The sequence below is a fragment of the Diabrotica virgifera genome, chromosome 1, assembly GCF_917563875.1.
Source record: "Diabrotica virgifera virgifera chromosome 1, PGI_DIABVI_V3a".
In the NCBI taxonomy this organism is placed as follows: Eukaryota; Metazoa; Arthropoda; class Insecta; order Coleoptera; family Chrysomelidae; genus Diabrotica; species Diabrotica virgifera.
This window is the reverse complement of record NC_065443.1, coordinates 202,135,700-202,158,403: the sequence shown is the minus strand read 5'-3', so window position 1 is coordinate 202,158,403 and position 22,704 is coordinate 202,135,700. Positions and strand designations below refer to the sequence as shown.

Genomic DNA, 22,704 nt, shown 5'->3' with positions numbered 1-22,704 from the left:
TTGGCAGTAAGCCGACATATTATGTGACTAATAGCACAATAACTTTTGAACGAAAAGACCGATTTCAACCAAATTTGGTATATAGGTTCTTTTTTTGATGAATAAGATCGAGGTCTTGAACCGGAACAATCGGTTTACCAGAAGTTGTGTTTTCCTAATTTTTATGTAAAAATATGTTGTTTTGTTTTTAAATTCTTTCACCCTGTATGTAGTAATTTTTCAAAAAGGTAATACCGCCATTGAAAATAGCGTAAACATATTTTTTAGGAAATATTTTGAACTTTTTAGTTATGTTAATTACCATTTAATAAATGCATAACGTATCTTCACATGTACCTACTTGCGGTAGATTCGTGCAAATATTATAAGAATTATTGTGCATTTAATGGTAGAAGCATATAATTTGGACCACAAATACTACACATATAAAAGTTCAAATTTATATATGAGGCCATCTCAGTTTTTGTTTCTTTTACAAAAATGGCGCGCATTTAAAATGGCGACCATACGTATGTGACTAATAGCACGATAACTTTTGAACGAGACGTCATATTTCAACCAAATTTGGTATATAGGTTCTTTTTTTGATGAATAAGATCGAGGTCTTGAACCGGAAGAATCGGTTTACCAGAAGTTGTGTTTTTACTGTTTTTTTTATGTAAAAATATGTTGTTTCTTTTTCAATTCTTTCACCCTGTATATATAAATTTTTCAAAAAAGTAATACCGCCATTGAAAAGAGTGTAAAAATATTTTTTAGGAAATATTTTGAACTTTTTAGTTATGTCAATTACCATTTAATAAATGCATAACGTATATTCACATGTATCTATGGGCGGCAGATTCATTTTGAATGCCCGCCATTTTTGTAAAAGACAAAATCTGAGATGGCCTCATATCTAAATTTGAATCTTTGTATGTATAGTATGTTTGGTCCAAATTGTATGCTTCTACCATTAAATGCACAATAATTCTTATATTATTATTACCACGAATCTGACGCACATAGGTAGGTACCTACAATGTGAAGATACGTTATGCATTTATTAAATGGTGATTAATATAACTAAAAAGTTCCAAATATTTCCTAAAAAATATTTTTATGCTCTTTTCAATGCCGGTATTACCTTTTTGAAAAATTAATATATACAGGGTGAAAGAATTGAAAAAATAACAACATATTTTTACATAAAAAATCAGGAAAAACACAACTTCTGGTAAACCGATCTTTCCGGTTCCGGAGCTCGATCTTATACATCAAAAAAAGAACCCATATACCAAAGGTTGAAGTCGGACTTTTCGTTTAAAAGTTATCGTGTTATTAGTTACATACAGGGTGGGGCATTCGTGTGACAAAGTCCAATTACTCGTTTGTCGTAAGAGATACGAAAAAAAGTTATTTAGGTAAAAGTTGGGGCACGCATAGTATCATATTTTAAAAATATTTTGAAATATACAGGGGCGTCCGTATTGACAGGGTGACACAAACTTATGTTTTTTTAAATGGAACACCCTGTATATTTTTACATTTTTGGATTCTCCTCGATGTTTTCTTACTTAGAATATATGGTTTTGTAATATTATACGAGGTAGTTTAAAAGTTAATTAAGTTTTTTTGTTAATTTCGTAGCAAAATCTACACCCTGTAGAATTGTAGTGATTTGACATCAAATTTTCTATTTACATTCAAACGATTTTTAGTATAGTCTATTAACGTTAATCATTAATAGTATAGCGAAATGTTTAATTTCAGTATACAGGGTGGGTCGAAACTCGGAATGAGTATTTTCTGAGTTTTCTTAAATGGAACACCCTGTATTTTAGTATTGTAATGAAATTACATTTTATGGTACTTTTTTATTTCTTAAGCATTCCCTATACCTAAGTGCTTTAATTTGTAAGTTATTCGTCATTCTTTAAGCAAACATTAATTGCAACAAAAAATACGTAAAATTTCATTAGGTAGCCGTGAAAATATCCAATCAAAAGTAATTTTTCAAAAAAAATACATAATAATCTAGCCTGATCCTTAATTTATTAATATTGGATGAGATATCTAAATAGATTCGTAGTTAAGGTTGTTGGTGCTTAAAATATGAATCAAACATACAAAATTCTGCCTAGTTGGCTATGACAGAAAATTTGCCTAAACATTTGACATTATGCTATTTATATAGTTCCAGTTGATTTGATACCATTACTAATATTAGTTTTTCTAATGAGGAACGGATTAAAATGGCTTTGTGCTAGGAGAGTATAACAAAAATGAGCTACTTGCAATAAAAATTTATCATCAGCAATTGTCTGATAGACGACAACCAAAAAGAGAAACTTTTGAAAGTATACTAAAACGGTCTCAACAGACTAGATACTTAGATTGTAAGAACGATTGTACTAATATGCAGATCCTCAGTGACACTAAGGATTACATTTAATTGCTGTTTTCTTCACTTACAATAGTTTTTATTCGAGCAGATTTATCATAGTCTAAGTGATCAGTCCGTTGAAACCGTTCTAGTATATTTTTAAACGTTTATGTTCTTAGTTGTCGTCTATCAGGGAATTTCTGATGAAAAATTCTTATTACTAGTAGCACATTTTTGTTATATTCCACTAGCACCAAAATCTTATTAATCAGTTTCTCATAAGAAAAATACATATTTGTAATGGTAACAAAGCAACTGGATCTATAAAAATAGTATGTCAAATTTTTAAGGAAATTAATGTCATAGCCGACTAGGTAGAATATTGTATGTTTTTATTAATATTTTGCGCACCAACAACCTTAACTACGAATTTATTTGGATATTTCATCCAATAGTACTAAATTAAGGATCAGACTAGATTATGATGTATTTTCTTTTCCAAAAATTAATAATTTTTGGAAAAGTAATTTTTCAATGTTTGGCTTAAAGAATCACGAATAACTTACAAATTAAAGCACTTAGGTATAGGGAATGCTTAATAACTAAAAAATGATCATAAAATATCATTTCATTACAATACTTAAATATAGGGTGTTCCATTTAAGAAAACTCAGAAAATACTCATTCCGAGTTTCGACCCACCCTGTATACTAAAATTAAACATTTCGCTATACTGTTAATGTTTAACAATAGTAGACTATATTAAAAATCGTTTGATTGAACATAAAATAACAATTTGATGTCAAATCACTAAAATTCTACAGGGTGTAGATTTTGCTAAGAAATTAACAAAAAAACGTAATTAACTTTTAAACTACCTCGTATAATATTACAAAACCATATATTTTAAGAAAGGAAACATCGAGAAAAATCCAAAAATGTAAAAATATACAGGGTGTTCCATTAAAAAAAACATAAGTTTGTGTCACCCTGTCAATACGGACGACCCTGTATGTTTAAAGATATTTTTAAATTATGGTACTATGTGTGCCCCAACTTTTACCTAAATAACTTTTTTTCGTATCTCTTACGGCAAATGAGTAATTGGACTTTGTCACACTAATGCCCCACCCTGTATGTATCGTCGCCATTTTGAATGCTCGCCATTTTTGTAAAAGGTAAAATCTGAGATGGCCTTATATCTAATTTTGAACCTTTGTATGTGTAGTATATGTGGTCCAAATTATATGCTTCTATCATTAAATGCACAATCCTAATAATATTTGCACCAATCTGCCGCACTAAGATAGTAGTACGGTTGTAAGTCATTTTACCAGCTTCTTTATAGCACGACCTAAAGAGATCTTTTGGACAAAATCGTTTTTGTGTCTTATCTAGTATGGATATTTTAAGTAAATTCCTTGTTATTATGTAAAGTCAGCTTCCCACAGAAGCATGCAGACAAGAAAATGATATTCATGTTTTTAGGCAAGAATTTCCTCCACCCGCAGAAAAGGCGTTTTTCCTGTAAAGAATAAGAATTCATAATGTCTAACTATGCCTAAATTATGTTTTTTTTTGTTAGAAATATGACGATGATGGTGTTGATACTACTAATAAACACGGTCAAGATGGCAGCAAACCTACTCTATCAGATATACAGTGAGGACGTTTGAATTGAAATAAATTCATTTTCTCGAGAATGGGTGATTTTTTAGATAGGGTCCCTAAACAGGTCGATTTTTATTTTTAAATTACGATTTTTTAACATTTATATCATATTAGTGACGTCATACATCTGAGATGATTTTTTTTAATGAGAATAGGGGTTGTGTGATAGCTCATTCGAAGTTAGTCATTTCTCTATTCACTAATATAAACAATAACATAATTATTTATACAGGGTGTCAAAAAAAATGTTTTTTGAATTAAATTAATTGAGACAAAAAGAAGAATGTATGTAATTTGTATAAGACAAAATAGATTTTACTGCTGTCAGAAAACAGAAAAAAAGGTTAATTTTAGAAATAAACATTGCTTTTTAAGGAATAATTTTCAAGCATAAAATTAAATGTTCAAACTGCTAAGAGGCAGGTGGGTGGCAGCTTTAATATTTAATTTAAACGAAAAACAATATTTATCAGATAAATTTTTTTTTCTGTTTTCGAACAACAGTAAAATGTATTTCGAATTAAATAAATTATATACATTCTTCTTTTTATCTCCATTAATTTAATTCAAAAAAAATTGTTTTTGACACTATGTATAAAAAATGATGTTAATGTTTATATGAGTGAATAGAGCATTGAATAACCTTTTGAATGAGCTATCACACGACCCCTATTATCAGTTAAAAAAACATCGATTACGTCATCACGCCCAGATGGATGACGTCACTAGTATGATATATATGCCAAAAAAATCATAATTTAAAAATAAAAATCGACGTGTTTCGTGATTTATCTCCAGAGTCTCCCATTCTCGAGAAAATTAATTTATTCCAACTCAAACGTCCTCACTGTATGTGTATGTATAACACGACCAGTATTGTTGAAGTAAAAAATGATATCAAAATGATATCATTGCTTAGTAATTATTCTTTTTCTTAAAGTACCCTACCATTACTAGAGGTTGGAGACCATTACAGCAAATTGCTCTCTATTTTGAGCTTTTTTCAATAATGAATAAGTTTCCATGCCTGTACAGTCCCTTACACTTTTCAGCCACAAGCAGTTTCTTCTTCCTGGACCTGTTTTTCTTTCCACGTTTCCTTCCATTATGAGTTGTAGTAAGTTGTATTTTTCTCCTCTGTTAATATGTCCTACATAACTCGTTTTTCTGTTTTTTACAATGTTTAGGAGTTCTCTCTCAGTGTCCATCCTTCTCAGCACCTCATTTTTGGCTACGTGCTCTGTTCAAGAGATCTTCAGGATCCTTCGAAAACTTACATCTCAGTTTTCTATCCGCCTCATACTTGTAATTCCAAGGGTCCATGTTCCACTCCATATAACAGCGTGGAATAAATGAATGTCTTTACAAATTGGTATTGGATCTTCAATGATAAGGTTAAATAATGTAAGTTTAGAGTACAGTCGAACCCGCATGTTGGAATAGCCTTCGTAGCAAGCAAAATTTTCCTATAAGCGGGATATTCTAATAACGTTGGTGGCTAGTAAACACGTTTCGGGACCTCAAATATCTACTCCTTAACCCGGGATATTCCTATAACCGGTATTCTAATAAGCAGGTTCGATTGTATGATGAATTTCTTCATTCTTTGAATAGCAGATCTAGCATACTTTATACAATCTCGTATTTTGACCTCGTGGTCAAAATCGTTTGTTATCCAGCTACCAAGATACTGCGATCTCTGTACGGGTTCTGTTTGTTTATTATAGATATGAATATTAATGTTGGCATTTGGTGTATGGGTGAAAGATATTACTTTTGTTAATCGTCTGAGTGTCTTAGTTGTTACGTATTCTCCGTTGATTTTTATTCCTCCTTGAATATTTTCGAGGGCTTTTTGAAAGATGTTTTATTCAATAATAGCGGAGAAAGAACACAGCTTTTGATCGCCATTTGATCCCGATACATGTTTTTAATAAGAGCCATAGTTTTATGGTCTATATCATGTTGTATTAGGATTTCTATATGTTTGACTCGATCAAACGCTTTTTAGTAGTCGATAAAACTGTGAAACACGTATTTTCGCTGATCTCGACATTTTGTGTAATACTATCTGAATGCCAAATAATGCTTCCCTTCAAACTATTTTCTATGTTTGACAAACTACAAACTGTACCTATACGAAAACCAAATTTATTGTCGCTACAATTCTGCTTAGAATTTTCAGGATTAATCTAAACTGTGATTATCTATAATTTGCTTTATTTTTCTTGGGTATGGGTATAAATGTCGATCTAAGCCAGTCTTCCGAGAAGATTCCGGTTGTATTTATATCATCTGGACCTCAGGCCTTTTTGTGGCTTTACCATATTGATTGCTTGAAGAGTCCATACAGAGTTCAGAACTTCTCGTCCACAAAAGTTGAGACCAGATCGGTTACTGACAAATATTATAATAGAAAAATACGAGATTTTAGACTATTTAGTGTAAATTGCTTTGTCCATAAGGCTATTTACCGATATTAACAAAAAAAAGATTTATGCCCTCGATAATAATATCATTTTTTTTATTTAAATCATTATCTTTTTGTTTCAGGTGAGTCCCGTTGATTACAGGAACCTAAATAAAGGAGTAAGTAGATTAGATTAGATTACATATGTAGTTCAGAGAAATAAGGACAAAAAATATCCTGTTGGTGACCCAACCCCCTCCAGGCCGAAACCAAATTTTTTTAGTAGTATTGACATCTATATTAATAACCTATATGTTTTCTGCAGCCGATTTTGATGATATACATAGTTTTTTCGCTTTTTTCGTCTACAACCAAAAAGTTAAGTACATATTTTAAACAAATTTGAGACTAAGAAACTCATAAATCATATAAAAAACTTTAATATGGCGGTCGCTGAATATGTCTATCCTTATTGGTTGCTTAGAAAATTGCAAAATAAATCATAAATTTTGAGTTTTTATAAATATTCATAACTTATGTAAAAATTAACTTAGAACGTTCTTATTACACGGAATGCTGAGACTTCTGGTGCTTAAATCATACCCTAAATTTCAAAGCAATTGGTCAAATAGTTTAAAAGGTATTTAATTTGTTTATCCCAAATTAATTTTTTTTTTGCAACGCTATAAGTCAGAAAATGATGAAGTTACAGTAATACTTTCGATAGTTTATGAAAGAAGAAGATTTATACTATTAATTTAATTTAAAAAAAAATGACAAAAAGTAATACTAAATACTGCAAAATTATTTTGCAAAAACATGTGCATTAAAAAAAAGGGGGGGGGGCAACTTCATCGACAATTGTTTTTCTTCCTAAATGTGTATAAAAATTCAGTCTTTCCAAATATGAAAAAATATTTTTTCTACGGGTGACGGTTAAAAAGTTATTCTAATTGTTTATAAGTAAGCAAAAAATCGACGTGTTTTTGAAAAATAATTTTACAGTGTTTAAAATTAATATTTGTCATTTTTTTTTAATTAAGTCAATAGTGTAAATTTTCTTCTTCCATAAACTGTCAGAATTCTTACTGTAACCTCATAATTTTCTGACTTATAGTGTTGCAAAAAAAATGAATTTGGGATAAACAAATTAAATAACTTTTAAACTATTTGACCAATTGCTTTGAAATTTAAAATATAATTTAAGTACCAGAAGTCTCAGCAATTCGTATAATAAGAAGGTTCTAAGTTAATTTTTACATAAGTTATGAATATTTATAAAAACTCAAAATTTAAGATTTATTTTGCAATTTTCTAAGCAACCAATAAGGATAGACATATTCAGCGAACGCCATATTGAATTTTTTTAGACAATGTATGAGTTTCTTACTCTCAAAGTTGTTTAAAATGCCTAACTTTTTGGTTATAGACGAAAAAGACGAAAATTTACCGATTTTTGATCTTCATTTGTTTATAACTATGTGTATCATCAAAATCGGCTGCAGGAAACATAAAGGTTATTAATATAGATGTCCATACTACTCAATAAAATTTGGTTTCGGCCTGGAGGGGGATGTGTCACGAGAAAAATCTTATTTCTCTGGACTAATGTAGGTATGTACTTTAATATACTGCATTACAAATTTTGTACATACTGTATAGTTGTATAGGAAACCGAATAACAAGCAAGTGAATCAGACAAGTTATCAATTATCCAAAAATATTCTGAACAATCATAACCATGACGTAGACAAGTATAGTTTAATTTACATCCATCACAAAGTCCTGTTGCATTTTGTTTCATCACAAACAATATAGAAGAATTATACACATAATTCATATAAAATATGAACATAAAACAGCCAAAGCCCAAGTAAGACATAATAGGTCTGTTCCTTTGTTTTTAGGTGTAACACTAGTTGTGAAAAAGTGTAGAAGTGCTACATTAAGTCGTTTCTTTATGAGGTGTATGTTGGAGTCTAAAACGGGCTCCACACTCTCGGCGAAGTTACTTCGCCAAAGTTGACCGAACTCCGAAGTGCCTCTCTACACACTCGTTCTACTTCGCGAGGAACACATTCAAGCGGTGCGATACCGACAAAGATCCCTTTGACTCGGACGCGCCAGACCGACAGATTTCGGAAGTAGAACCAAGATAGGTAAAGTTACACAAGGTGGCCGTCTACACTCTCGTACTTGTTGAACCTCGATCGACTTCGGCGAGAGTGTGGATGGCGTTTTAAACGGGCTCCACACTCTCGGTGAAGTTACTTCGCCAAAGTTGACCGAACTCCGAAGTGCCTCTCTACACACTCGTTCTACTTCGCGAGGAACACATTCAAGCGGTGCGATACCGACAAAGATCCCTTTGACTCGGACGCGCCAGACCGACAGATTTCGGAAGTAGAACGAAGTTAGGCAAAGTTACACAAGGTGGCCGTCTACACTCACGTACTTGTTGAACCTCGATCGACTTCGGCGAGAGTGTGGACGGCGACTTCCCACAATCATAAAAGTTAATTCGATACACAGAACTCTTGTGTAAAAGTGTGGGTGTCATGTTACATATGAATGTGAGAACTGTGTTATAATATTGTTGTTTGGTATTCAGTCGGTTCAGTTTGGTATTCAAAAATAGTTATATCTATTATTTGTACCTTTTATTATCTTATATTTCTAATAGTGTAGTGGTACACCAAATTGTTCCTTTGAAAATTGTAGCAAAAAAAGTGTAACACTGATGTAGTTAAATCTATACCTTATTTTTACACCTTCTTTCTTCTTCTTCTTATGCAATCCACTAATGGATGTTCGCGATCACGTTTGACCATTTTTCTCTATCCCTTGCAGTATGTATTAGGTCTCCTATGTTTTTTAGTCCTGTCCATTGTTTGACATTACGGAGCCATGATATTTTCTTCCTGCACACTCCGCTTCTTCCTTCGATCTTTCCTTAAATTAAGGTTTGCAGAAACTGGTATCTTTCATTTATAATTAGGTGCCGTTTTTCTCTGTTTAATTGTGCATAGCAGTTGCCGTTCTGTACCAATTCTTCTCAGGATTTCTTCATTTGTTATTCTTGCGGTCCAGGGAGCTTTAAGAATTCGTCGATAGATCCACATCTCAAATGCCTCTATCTTATTTATTGTGTTTATTTTTAAAGTCGATCCTTCCATGCCATATAGGAGCACCGACCATATATAGCATTTTGTGAATCCCAGTCTTCAAGAGCTTCCTGGAAGATACTTTCTGAATATAAATTGAACAGTAGTGGGGAGAGAATGCATCCCTGTCTTACACCTCTGAGAATTTTTTGAGCTTGCGTTGTTTCATTATCCACCTTGACGACAGCTGTTTGATTCCAGTAAAGAGCTTCTATGCAACGAATGTCTTTTTGATCTATGTCGAGTTGTTTTAGTATATGTACGAGTTTATGATGTTGTACTCGATCGAAGGCTTTTTCATAATGTATAAAGCACATTTCCTTTGATCGTAGCAGTTCTGAGCTAGCACTTGGGTTTGGGTTGCAACCAGTGCTTCCCTGGTACCCAGGCCTTTTCGAAATCCAAATTGTGAGCAATCAATAACCTTATCGCATTTTGTGGAGATTCTGTAGTGAAGAACTTTGAGGAATATTTCTAAAGAATGCTCATCAGACTTATCAGTCGGTGGTCTTGACACTTTGTTGCGTTGTTCTTTTTTGGCAAAGGGATAAAGGTAGATACAAGCCATTGGCAGGGAATTTTCCTTTTTTATAGATTTGGTTGAGAAATCTTTGGAGTATCGTAATTCCCTCTTCATCTAACAATCTGAGTAACTCAACAGGAATTTGATCAGGTCCAACTGCTTTCCCGTCTTTCGAGGTATTTATTGCTCTAGTAATTTCTTTAGTTGTGATCTCGGGACCAGATAGGTTGTTAATATCTATCACTTGTTCCTGAACGACTTCTATCTCTGGCCTCTCGTCTGCAAAGAGATTTTTGATGTATTTTCCCATATGAGTTTCCTCTCTCTCTATCATCTTGTGCCATTTTTCCTTGTTCATTTTCTAAGTTAGAAAACTTCTTTTTTCTGTATATTCCAGCTACCTCCTTTAGTTTCTTATGTACGAATAGATTGTGGTCATCATGTTGTTTTTGTAACTGTTCCATTTCCTCACACTGTTTCTTTAGCCACTTATTTTTTGCCGTTCTTATCTCTCTTCTTATGCGTTGTTGTTGTTCTCGATATTTGTCTCGGTTCCCTTGGTTCTTATGTTTTCTTCTTTCTTCGAACATTGCCAGGATTTCGTCAGTCATCCAACTTTTCTTTTGTATTTTTTGTTTATAACCGAATTCTTTTTTAACTGTATCCGTCATTGTTTCCTCTATGGCTCTCCATGTGTTATCCAAATTAACTTCTCTTTCTAGTTCTACTTTTGTATTCTTTGTTAGTTCTTTGTTTAATTTCATACTTAATTCTCTTCTGGTATTCTCATCTTTAAGTTTAGCATAGTCTATTGTTGGTTCTGGTTTGCGTCTCCTCATATTAGTGATTTTTATTTCTGCTAAGAGAAGGACATGGTCTGATGGGACATCGGCGCCAGGGTATGTACAAGTTCTAGTTATTGATGATCCAAATCTTTTGTTAACCATTATGTAATCGATCTGGTTTCGAACTATACTCTCGGGGCGGTCCGCTGGGACTTTCCATGTATATAAGCGTCTAGGTGGTATCTTGAACCAGGTATTAGATATTTTCATATCTTCCTCTTGGCAAAATTGATATAGTCGTTCGCCTCGGACATTTCTCTCTCCCAGGCCGATCGGGCCTATTAAATAGTCGTCTCTACCTCTCTCTATCTTGTCATTAAAGTTGTCCATTATGAGGTTTACTTCATGTCTCTTAACGTTACTAAGTAGTTGTTTAAGTTCTGCGTAGAACATTTCTATATCTTCTTCTGTTTAGTCCGATGTTGGGGCATAAACCTGAATTATGTTGATATTGACTGGACTGGCTTTCAGTTTGAGTAAGGCCATACGGTCTGAGAGTGGGAAGAACTGTATTGCCGATGCAGATAATTTGCTCGTGATTATTATACCTACTCCCTTTCTGTAGTTTTTATGCTGGTTTTCAGAATAGTACATAACTGCCCCTTCGACAGCACACCTTCCTACATCTGGCCACCATGTTTCTGCTATCCCCAAGACATCTATCTTCAATCTCTTTACTTCTTGGATTATGTTAGTCAGCTTCCCAGCTTCATACAAACTTTGCACGTTCCATGTTCCTATCTTCATTTTACTTCGTAAGTTCAATTGGGTTAGGCTTTTATCATTTAGCTGTGTTCCCCCCGGAGATCCGATTGGGGAACTGTTTGTAACTCCGGAAAATTTATAATTAAATGACGTCACTGTGATTCTCTTGGGATAATAAGTAATGAAGGTGGTATCCCGTTGCCTTCCTTCATAGATTCCGTCCACCGGGCGGTTTGTAACCACCCACTCTGGATACAGACGTTACAGTTTCACCATATCTGGTGAAATTTTTACACCTACAATCTTTAATTTTTAGTTCATAAATGAAAAAAACTGAATATAATTCGCCCCTGGTCATTTTCGAATATTTGATGTTTAAATTTAACAATCACACATCGCAATAAAAAAGTTTTTCTTTTTTTTATTCTTTAGTCAACAATTTCCTGTCCATCTAACGACTTACTCTACCGTTTTTATTCCCAGTAGTGTATTAACAAGAAAGTTTAAATACAAACCTTTAATATACATTGCCTTTTGTTCACTACATGCTATTTGTACGGCCATTTCCTTTACAGCCAACATCTCGTTACAGAATCTCACGCTTTTCCAAACACCCATAAATAAAAGTGCCAGTGGCTTTTTCGGTCAAGGATTTTTACAGAAATAAAATTGTAGTAGTTAACGTAAAGACTGATAAAATTTATTTTATTGTCGTTAGAAACGAAACGATCGTGGACCTGAATAGAATTTTTAGTGCTCATAAAGCGACGCAATGGCTTACTAATAGTTTTATAAATGAGTCCGAGAGTTGATTCGTCATAAATATTAATTATTTTAAATGTTGCTACTAGAATGTTAAAAAACGGTTGAGATTATTTCAAGTAGCTATTATAGTGAGTTAAAATAGAACGTTTTTATTAAATTTATGTATAGAAACAGAGTGTTATTATTAGTCGTATCTAGTACTGATTTTTAAAGCACTATTTTCTGTCATTACCATTTTTAAACAATTTCCGTTCACGTCTGAGGTCGCTTACCGCTTTATTTTTAATTTTTATCTGTAGTTAGCTCACTATTGATTATCGTATTTAAATATTTTTATTAGAAATAGCAGATAATAAAAGGTACAAATAAAAGGTAGACAAACTATTTTATTTTAACCGAAAACCGTAATATTACAATATACAAAGAAATTAAGATACGTGTTTATTCTACGATGTATTCTTACAGACTAAATATCGAACACAGAACTAACATACAGTTCTGACATTCACATCCCCTGTAACGTGATACTTTATGCAATTTTACGTAAGAGTGTATCGGCCTAATGCATTCTAAGAATTGGCTCACCCATGAAGAAAGGCCCCACATGTGTATTTTAACACTTAACAAAAATAATAAAGTTGAATTCCAACATCCCCTCGCAACTAAAATTATTTTTGAATTAGTCAAACAGGCCCCCTTTACTACTTCTCTGCTAAGCTTATAATATCCAAGATCCAGCGGTATATTCGACTCTTTTGCATCTTTCATCATAAACTTGTTCAGCAATTTGTCAATATAACTGGCTTGATTTAAACTATATATCCCTTGATAGCACCTTTCATTCTTCATACCTAGATAATTTTGTAATAATCCCAAACTTGTTATTTCAAAATTACATTTTAGTTTATCTTCAAATGTATCAATTACCTGTATATCCTTTGCTGCTATCAAAATGTCATCCACATATATAAGTACGTAAACCCTTTCATTATTTATTACCTTGATATATAAACATGTATCAATATTGATTTTACAAAACTTTTCTTTAGATAAAACTTCATCAAGTTTTTGGTTCCAAGTTCTGGCAGATTGTTTTAGACCATATATACTTTTATTTAACTTGCAAACAAAACTTGTATCCTTTTCTTCAAATCCCTCAGGCTGTTTCATAAAAATTTCTTCTGACAGTTCTCCATTTAGAAAGGCTGTTTTTAGTTTTTGCATCTATATGCCTTACTATGAGTTTTTTACTCCATGCCTCTGTTAACAAAATTCGAAGAGTAGCTTGCCGCGCAACCGGAGCGAACACTTCATCGTAGTCTACGCCGAATTTTTGGCTAAAACCCCTTGCTACCAGCCGTGCTTTGTATTTCTTCGAGCTTTGATCTTCGCCTGTTTTTAACTTGAATACCCATTTACATGAGACTATATTCTTTGCCTTTGGTGCTTGTATTAAATCCCAAGTTTTATTTTTCCTTAATGACGTGATTTCCTCTTCCATAGATTGCTTCCATTTTTCACTATCACTTCTTTCAAGCGCTTCTTTAAAGTTTCATGGTTCTACTTCTTGGAGTTCTGTCAACTTTGCTATGTAGCGCTCAGGTGGAACACCTTTATTTACTCTGCTAGATCTACGATCACCTGAATTCTGTATATCGAGATCTGTATCTAATTGATAGTTAGAATCACCGTCATCGTCATGGGATTCTTCCCAACTTAAGCTCTCATAGGTGTTAGATGTATCCGTAGAATTTTCTATTTCCTCCGTGTTTTCAAAATTTGCAACCTCTCTGTCTTCTACGTCGTTTGGCTCTATTTTATTCCGTTTCATCATGGACCTAATGGATATTTCCTCACTTTTTGCCTCCTTTTTCTCGACGCATATATTTCTCTTGTAAAACACCACACTACGGCTAATTGTAATACGTTCTGTATCTACATTTAACAATCTATATGCTTTTGATTTATCAGAATAACCTACAAATACCAGTGACTCACCTCTTGGATCAAATTTATCCTTCATTTTTTCTTTGGGAATGTGACTATAAACCGTAGACCCAAATATTTGCAAATTCGACACATTCGGTGTTACTTTATGCCACAATTCATAGGGCGTTTTTCTTTCGACTTATAGTAGGTAATCGATTTTGCAAATAATTGGCTGTCACTATCGCTTCCCCCCAAAATTTCTTTGCTAAACCCGCATCGATTAACATGCACCTAGCCATTTCAACTAGAGATCGATTCTTTCTCTCTGCAACCCCGTTCTGTTCTGGAGAGTACCCTGCTGTATATTGAATTTTTATACCTTCACCCTTTAAAAATTCCCTTAAATTATTATTTACGTACTCTTCACCCCTATCTGATCTAATTACTTTTGGAACCCTACCTAACTGATTACTCGTAAATTCTATAAACTCTTTTATACATTTTACCGTTTCATTTTTATGATTTAATAAATATATAGTTGTATATCTAGAAAAATCATCAATTAAAGTCAAAATATAACGTTCACCCCCTGGAGTAACAGTTTTCATGGGCCCGCAAATATCCGAATGTAATAAGTCAAGAATATTAAATGTATTGCTATGAGAAAATTTTGGAAAACTCTTACGTAAAATTTTACCTTTCATACAGCATTCACAAGTTTCCGTAATCCTACAGTCTGTCATATCAATCCCGACTGCCATTTTCTTTTCCATTAAGTGTTTGACTGCATCCATGTCCCTGTGTCCAAACCGTCTATGCCATGTATGTTGACAGTTGCTGGAGTGCTCCAAAACACTCAATCCATGGTCCACAGTTGAAAGTTTGTATAAGTCCGGTGAAGGCAACGCACTCGCGACGACTTTTCCGCGTAAAACCATTTTACACTCGTTTTTATCGAACTGCACTTTATGTCCCGCACTTGTTAGCTTTTTCACCGAAAGCAGATTTGAGTCTAATCCCGGCACATACAACACATTGTCGATTTTTAAATTTTCCACTCCCGATCCAGTCACACACTCAATAAGTCCTGTCCCTATACCCTGAACCTCGGAGTATTGCCCTTTCTCCGCCAAACTTACAACGCCCGTTCTGCTACCGTCAAATTGGGTATAGAATCCTTTGTAATTAACCATGTGGCTCGAAGCTCCTGAGTCCACATACCACGAAGCAGAATCTCTTTTTCCGTCCCTTGAGCTATAATTGACCATAAAACATGCATCATCAGTACCTTCAGTGACTTTATTGGCCTTTTCCTTTTTAAACGCTTTGTACTTATAGAAATCTCGTTTAAAATGGCCCTTACGGTTACAAAAATAACACTGCCTTGCTTCTGCCCTTGCAGTACCATTATTTTTGTTACCCTCGTATACTGATTTCATCACCGACTCCTCCTGACTTCTTGCCAAAGCTCTCTGACGTCTCCTGTACTCATCTATTAATTTACTCGTAATAAATTCTAGAGTAAATTCACTCGATGGCCTACTTTCCAGCGCTGTAATCAAAAAACTGTATGGGTCTGGAAGACTTCCCAGCAAAATTCCTGCTGAGAACCTGTCCTTAATTTCCTCCCCTAAGGCGGCCAGTTTATTCAACGATTCTAGGAATAAATTAATGTGTGCTTCCATATCACCATTCTCCGTTAGCGATAGCCTACAGATTTTCTTTAACAAAAATACCATACTAGACAAACTTAATTTCTGATGATACTCCCTTAGCGCTACCCACGCATCGCGCGCGAATTCCCTGTTCCGGATATGCACTAATTGATTAACGTCAACAAGTAAGGCTATAGTTGACAAAGCCTTATCATTTTGTTTTTTTCCAAGAACTGCTTCGGTCTGCTTCTAATGGTAACTCACTCGAAACTATTTCCCATAAATCAGCATTGATGAGCAACATTTTCACTAAATAACTCCACGACTGATAGTTCTGGCCGTTCAACTTTTCGACGTTATATTTCGCACTTTTCGCCATTATGTATTCGGTTAACACGAAAACTTCGCGACTGTACACTTTTAATTATTATCTTAATACAGGTGAGCTAAAAACGTAACTGAGCCCAGACCAGAACCTATTAGAAATAGCAGATAATAAAAGGTACAAATAAAAGGTAGACAAACTATTTTATTTTAACCGAAAACCGTAATATTACAATATACAAAGAAATTAAGATACGTGTTTATTCTACGATGTATTCTTACAGACTAAATATCGAACGTAGAACTAACATACAGTTCTGGCATTCACATCCCCTGTAACATGATACTTTATGCAATTTTAGGTAAGAGTGTATCGGCCTAATGCATTCTAAGAATTGGCTCACCCATGAAGAAAGGCCCCACATGTGTATTTTAACACTTATCAAAAATAATAAAGTTGAATTCCAACAATTTTATTTTCAATTGAGTGCTTTGCTGTGTGCGACTGCAAAATTTTGCACTGTTGAGATATAATTAGGCTTACCGTACGGTTTGCATTAGCGTTCCGGTCAAACTTGAACAACATCGACACCCCGGCTGTTGATCAAGGACCATCTAAAGTCCTCGAAACACAAGGCCAGCGCAAGTGACATTGCAAGCTCAAAGCTCATCTTCCATAACATCGTTTTTCAAACATACCGAACCCACAGAAAATGAACTTTCCATTGATGCTAAAGAAGCTTCATTTTTATTCCATTCAGCAATGCACGATATAAGTTTTAAAACATCTGATTGCTTCTCAAAATTAATATCGTAGCTCTTTTCGAAGTGCTGAAGGGCGAGCGAACATTACGGGAGTAATCGCACCGATGGCAAAAGGTGAACTATACAACGAGCTAAAAGAATGCAATTTTTTGAGCATTCCAACAAATACATCAAACAGACATGATGTTAAATTGGCACCGATAGTTGTGAGGTACTTTTTATCTAAGAGGTGTACATATATCTGCAAAGTTACTCGCTTTTCGATCTGTCGCCGGATGAAACGTCTGAAATCTTGGCAAATAGTGCGGCAGATTCGTGCAAATATTATAAGAATTGTGCATTTAATGATAAAAGCATATAATTTGGACCACATATACTACACACATACAGGTTCAAAATTAGGTATGAGGCCATCTCAGATTTTACCTTTTACAAAAATGGCGGGCATTCAAAATGGTGACGATACATATGTGACTAATAGCACGATAACTTTTAAACGAAAAGTCCGACTTCAACCAAATTTGGTACATGAGTTCTTTTGTTGATGAATAAGATCGAGCTCCTGAACCGGAAGAATGGGTTTACCAGAAGTTGTGTTTTTCCTGATTTTTTATGTAAAAATATCTGGTTTTTTTTCAATTCTTTCACCCTGTATATATTAATTTTTTAAAAGTTAATACCAGCATTGAAAAGAGCGTGAAAATTATTTTTAGGAAATATTTTGAACTTTTTAGTTATGTTAATTACCAAGTAATAAATGCATACCTTATCTTGACATGTACCTATGTATGTGCGGCAGATTCGTGCAAATAATGTAAGAATTATTGTGCATTTAATGGTAGAAGCATATAATTTCGACCACATATACTACACATAAAAAGGTTCAAATTTAGATATGAGGCCATCTCAGATTTTGCCTTTTACAAAAAAGGCGTGCATTCAAAATGGCGACTATACATATGTGACTAATAGCACAATAACTTTTGAAGGAAAAGTCCGCTTTCAACTAAATTTGTTATATAGGTTCTTTTTTTGATGTATAAGATCGATCTCTTGAAAGAAATAATCGGTTGAACAGAAGTTGTGTTTTTCCTGTTTTTTTTTTGTAAAAATATGTTGTTTATTTTTTCAATTCTTTCATCCTGTATTTATTAATTTTTTAAAAAGGTAATACCGGCATAGAAAAGAGCGTAAAAATATTTCTTAGGAAATATTTTGAACTCTTTAGTTATATGACAGCCCTGGCATTAAGGCTATCTTCTCCCGGTGAGGGTGGTTATCCCTTATCCGAGGGGTGGAATAATTGATACGCTTTTACTCGTTGAGTTGTTTTATTTACACTCGCATGAGCATAAGCTGGTAGCACCGCACCCAAAGAACGTCTCGTGTAGAAAGAGACACTATCTTTAATGTGGAAATATTACATCTGATCACCAAAATAGAATGACGAATGTCTAATATAATAATAAGAATTCCCTTGTTATAGTTTTGCTGTTTATATATTTAGAAATGCCTATTCAGCATCGACCATGAAAAGTGTTTATAATTGACTCTGCAATTATTAGTGAATCGTGATCTAGGATAACAATATTTATATAATCGAATGAAGGTTGTAATATTGTTATGATGACATAAATAACTGAAAGTAATTATCGTAGATAATTACAGGGTGTTTTTAAGATATATCTACTGAGTACAGATGAATTCTTGTACACCTTCCCTTTTTAGGAATTTTCCGACTACGGGGAGGGAAATTTGCAAGTCGTGCTACCAACCCATACTGTGTTGTAATCAATACAAAAAATTTATTTTATATACAAACTTCCTAAGCCTACGCAAATACATAATAAATAATAAATAATATAAAATGTTCGTTTAACAACATTGTTTCGTAACACTTGTCACTCACTGTGTTTTCGGATTGTAAGCATATAATCTATTCTTATGTATTTCCTTGATTTTATTGTTTTCTATTCTGATTTTACAATTAACGTTATTTACTTCTGTTATCGTGAAAGGACCTACATAAAGACTATCAAACTTACCATTCTCTTCCCTTTTTACAAGGACTAGGTCTCCTCTTTTAAAGTGTTGTGGTGTTGCTTTGAGCTTATTCTTTTCTTGCCGCTTTTTTTGTGTTTTAATAAGAAGGTTCTGGCTCTCTCGTGTGCGCTTTGTAGTTTGTATCGTAACTCATTGTAGTAGGCATCTATATTGTAACATGGTTGAATCTCATGTGTAAGGTCTTCCGGTAGGTTAACCTTCCTGCCATATAACAGTTCGAACGGTGTGTATCCATGATACGCGTTAGGGGTTGTATTGTAGCAGTATGTGAACATTCTGCAACACACATCCCAATTTTCTCTGTCTTCGTCTATGAATGCTCTTACGTACTCGTTCAACGTTCTGTGTAGTTTTTCGCAACTTCCAATGGACTGTGGGTGGTATGCCGTTGAAAAGTTGTGTTCTATTTTTAATAGCTTTGTTAATTCCTGCATTACTTCGTTCTTATACTCTGTGCCTTGGTCTGTTCTTATTTGCTTCATGAGTCCGTATGTTGGTATGAAATGATCAAAGATTCCTCTTGCTATTGTCTCTGCTTCTTTATTGCACACTGGTATGCTGACCGCGTATTTTGTCAGTTCACACAACATTGTGATACAGTATTTATTACCTTCATTACTTCTCGTGAATGGACCTATTGTATCTATGTATACTATGTCCCATGGTTTGGAAGATGTGTCCGATATCACGAACTCTTCGACATGTGTTCTTTTCGGTTTGTTAATTTGACATTTGTGGCATTGTTTTACGTATTTTCTTACGTCTTTTTCCAAATTTTTCCATCGGAATCTTGCCTTTAGCTTCTTAATTAGTCTGTTATTCCCTACGTGTCCTCCGAACATCGGGTGATTATGGTATTCTCCTATTAATCTGTGTTTTTCTTTGTCATCTTTTATTGTTTCTGGTACTTCACATATGTATATTTCTATATTCTTCAATTTTTTATTTCCTTCTTTAATAAATTCATCAATTGTGCACATTTTAAAAATAATATCATTTACGTATATTTTTACTTTACGTACTGCATTCTCTACCGCCAGCTTATCAAGCTGTACCAACGCTTGGTTTAAATCGAAACGATTCAATCCTGTGGCTATGCTTTTGCTGCATTTTATTTTGTTTTTGGCCCTAATGCTCAGTTTTGGTGAGATTAGTTCTGCTCCAAAGGACAAAATTGGTAGTCTATGCGCCTCTAAATTATTTAGTACCTTCCTTACTGTCTGTTTGGTGGCTTCTGGCTGTAGTGCGAGTTCACTTTCAGCCTTTGTTTGTCTTGCTTCTTTCTCCTTTTCTTTTGCTTGAGCTCTTGTTATAGCTAGTATATGGGCGTTGTCTATGTATAGGTTTTTTAGTTGATGCAATGTTATTCTTGAAAGGCTGTCTGCGTAGTTACTTTTCCCTGTTATATACTCTATTTCGAAGTCATATTCTTCTAGGTCTAATCTGATCCTCGTGAGTTTTGAGGTTGGTTCTTTCATTGCAAATAGGTGTGTCAAAGGTTTATGGTCTGTTTTTACTTTGAATGTTGGTGCTCCATATAGATAACATTTAAAATAATTAATTCCCCAATGAATCGCTAGTAATTCCTTAACGATTATAGGTTTATTACATTCTCCTTTACTAAAACTTCTTGATGCATATGCTATAGGTAGGTCAATTCCGTTGTTATCTTGACTTAGGATTGCTGAACAACTCTCATTGGATGCGTCTGTTGTTAAGATAAACTGTTTGTTGAAATCAGGATATTTTAAAATTGGTGGTTTCGTCAGAGATGCTTTAAGCTTTTTGAATGCTTTTTCACACTCCTCGGTCCACGAAAATTCTACTCCTTTCCTCGATAATTTGTTGAGTGGTCTGCATATTTCCGCAAAATTTTTAATAAAACGTCTGTAATAGTTGCAAAATGCTACAAATCTCTTTGTTTTTCCGCTGTCTTAGGTGTCGGATATTGTTCAATTGCTGCATACTTCGCTTTGTCTGGTGATACTCCCTCTTGAGAAAGATCATGTCCTAAATATGTTACTTCCCTTCTAAAGAATTGACATTTTCCTGGGTCAAGTTTCAAATTGAATTTTCGACATGTCTCGAATGTCTTTTTCAGGTTGTCTAAGTGATGTTTTTCGGATATTCCAATTACTACGATCTACGATATCGTCCATGTAAAGAAATGCTTTGTCTGGTGTTAATCCTGAAAATGCTATTGACATCATTCTTGAAAAGCTATTTGGGCTTACATTTAATCCAAAAGGTAATCTGGTAAATTGAAATGCTCCATTTTCTGTGCTGAACGATGTGTATTTTCTCGATGATTTTTCTAATGGTATCTGGTGAAAGCCTGACATTAAGTCTATAACTGAAAACCATTTTGCTCTTCCTAGTTGATCTAATATCGAATCTATTCTTGGTAATGGAAATTTGTCTGTAACTATCTTCTTGTTCAGTTGTCTAAAATCTATGCATAATCTCCATGCTTTTCCTCCATCTATAGCTTTTTTCGGTACCAGTACTACTGGGCTGTTGTACTCGGATGTAGATGGTTCTATGATTCCTTGGTCTCTTAGGTTTTGTACTTGTCGATTTAATTCCTCTGTTTGCGCATGAGGTGTCCTATAATTCTTGATATATACCGGAGTTTGGTCTTTAACTCTTAGTTTTTGTTCGTAGAAATTGTTACAGGTTAACATATCATGCCTTAGGGCGAATATGTCTGAATATTCCTCGCATAACGATACTAAGTTGTCTCGTATGTATTCTGGTCTAATTTCAGTGATTCTCGTAATTCTTTTTTTCTGTCCTTGCTGTCGTTGACTAGCCTATATATATTGAATAGTTTAATATCCAACGTCCTGATTGTGCTTGCGTCTACATTTACTGTTTCGTACGTTGTGTTCAAAATTTTGATGTATGGATTATTACTTGAAATAATTGCTCTTGCTATGAATATTCCTGGTTGTATTTCTTGCTGTTCCACTATCCTGTCTTTCTTTAACGTTTGAAAAATTTTTACGATTCTGTAAATTTCACATCTAGGTGGTATTATTATGGTGTCATTGTCTATATTATCCAGAATTTTCGTACTAATGTAACAATCGTTGTCCTCTTTAATGTGCATTTTAAGGTTTGCGTAATCTAGTATACATTGAAAGTTAGAAATAAAGTCTCTCCCAATGATTCCGTCTGTTGGAATTGGAAAGTTAGGTTCTACCAATTGAAAGATGTGTTCGAATCGAGTTCCTTTTACTTCGAGTGTTGTCTCAACTTCTCCCATTGTTTGCAACTCTCCTTTAGTGACTCCTTTTATTTTCGCCTTTGTGTTTGGTTTCACCTGTTCCTTCATAAAATCTTGTGAACATTTTAGTATTGAAATGTCAGCTCCTGTGTCTATGATAAAAGTGCTTGTGTTTTCAAGAATTCCTGTTTTCATTCGTACAAATTTCGTTAGGTTTAGGTCGAAGTTGTAAATGTTATATTTTATTTCTGCCTGTGTGCTTCCAACTTCTTGTTCATTCAAAACCCCAA

General features: G+C 33.9%; 1 protein-coding gene across 2 annotated transcripts in view; it reads left to right on the top strand.

Annotated features, from left to right (window-relative positions):
* Positions 1 to 22,704, top strand: part of LOC114325807 (transducin-like enhancer protein 4) — a 1,285,138-nt gene that overhangs the window by 327,657 nt on the left and 934,777 nt on the right. Inside the window, exon 2 of one of the 2 annotated variants that reach the window (XM_050641898.1) lies at positions 6,590 to 6,625. The exons of the other annotated variant lie outside the window; for it this stretch is intronic. Coding sequence (XP_050497855.1) covers positions 6,590 to 6,625 — 36 coding nt within the window. The remainder of the gene's footprint in view (positions 1 to 6,589; positions 6,626 to 22,704) is intronic. 2 annotated transcript variants of the gene reach the window in all.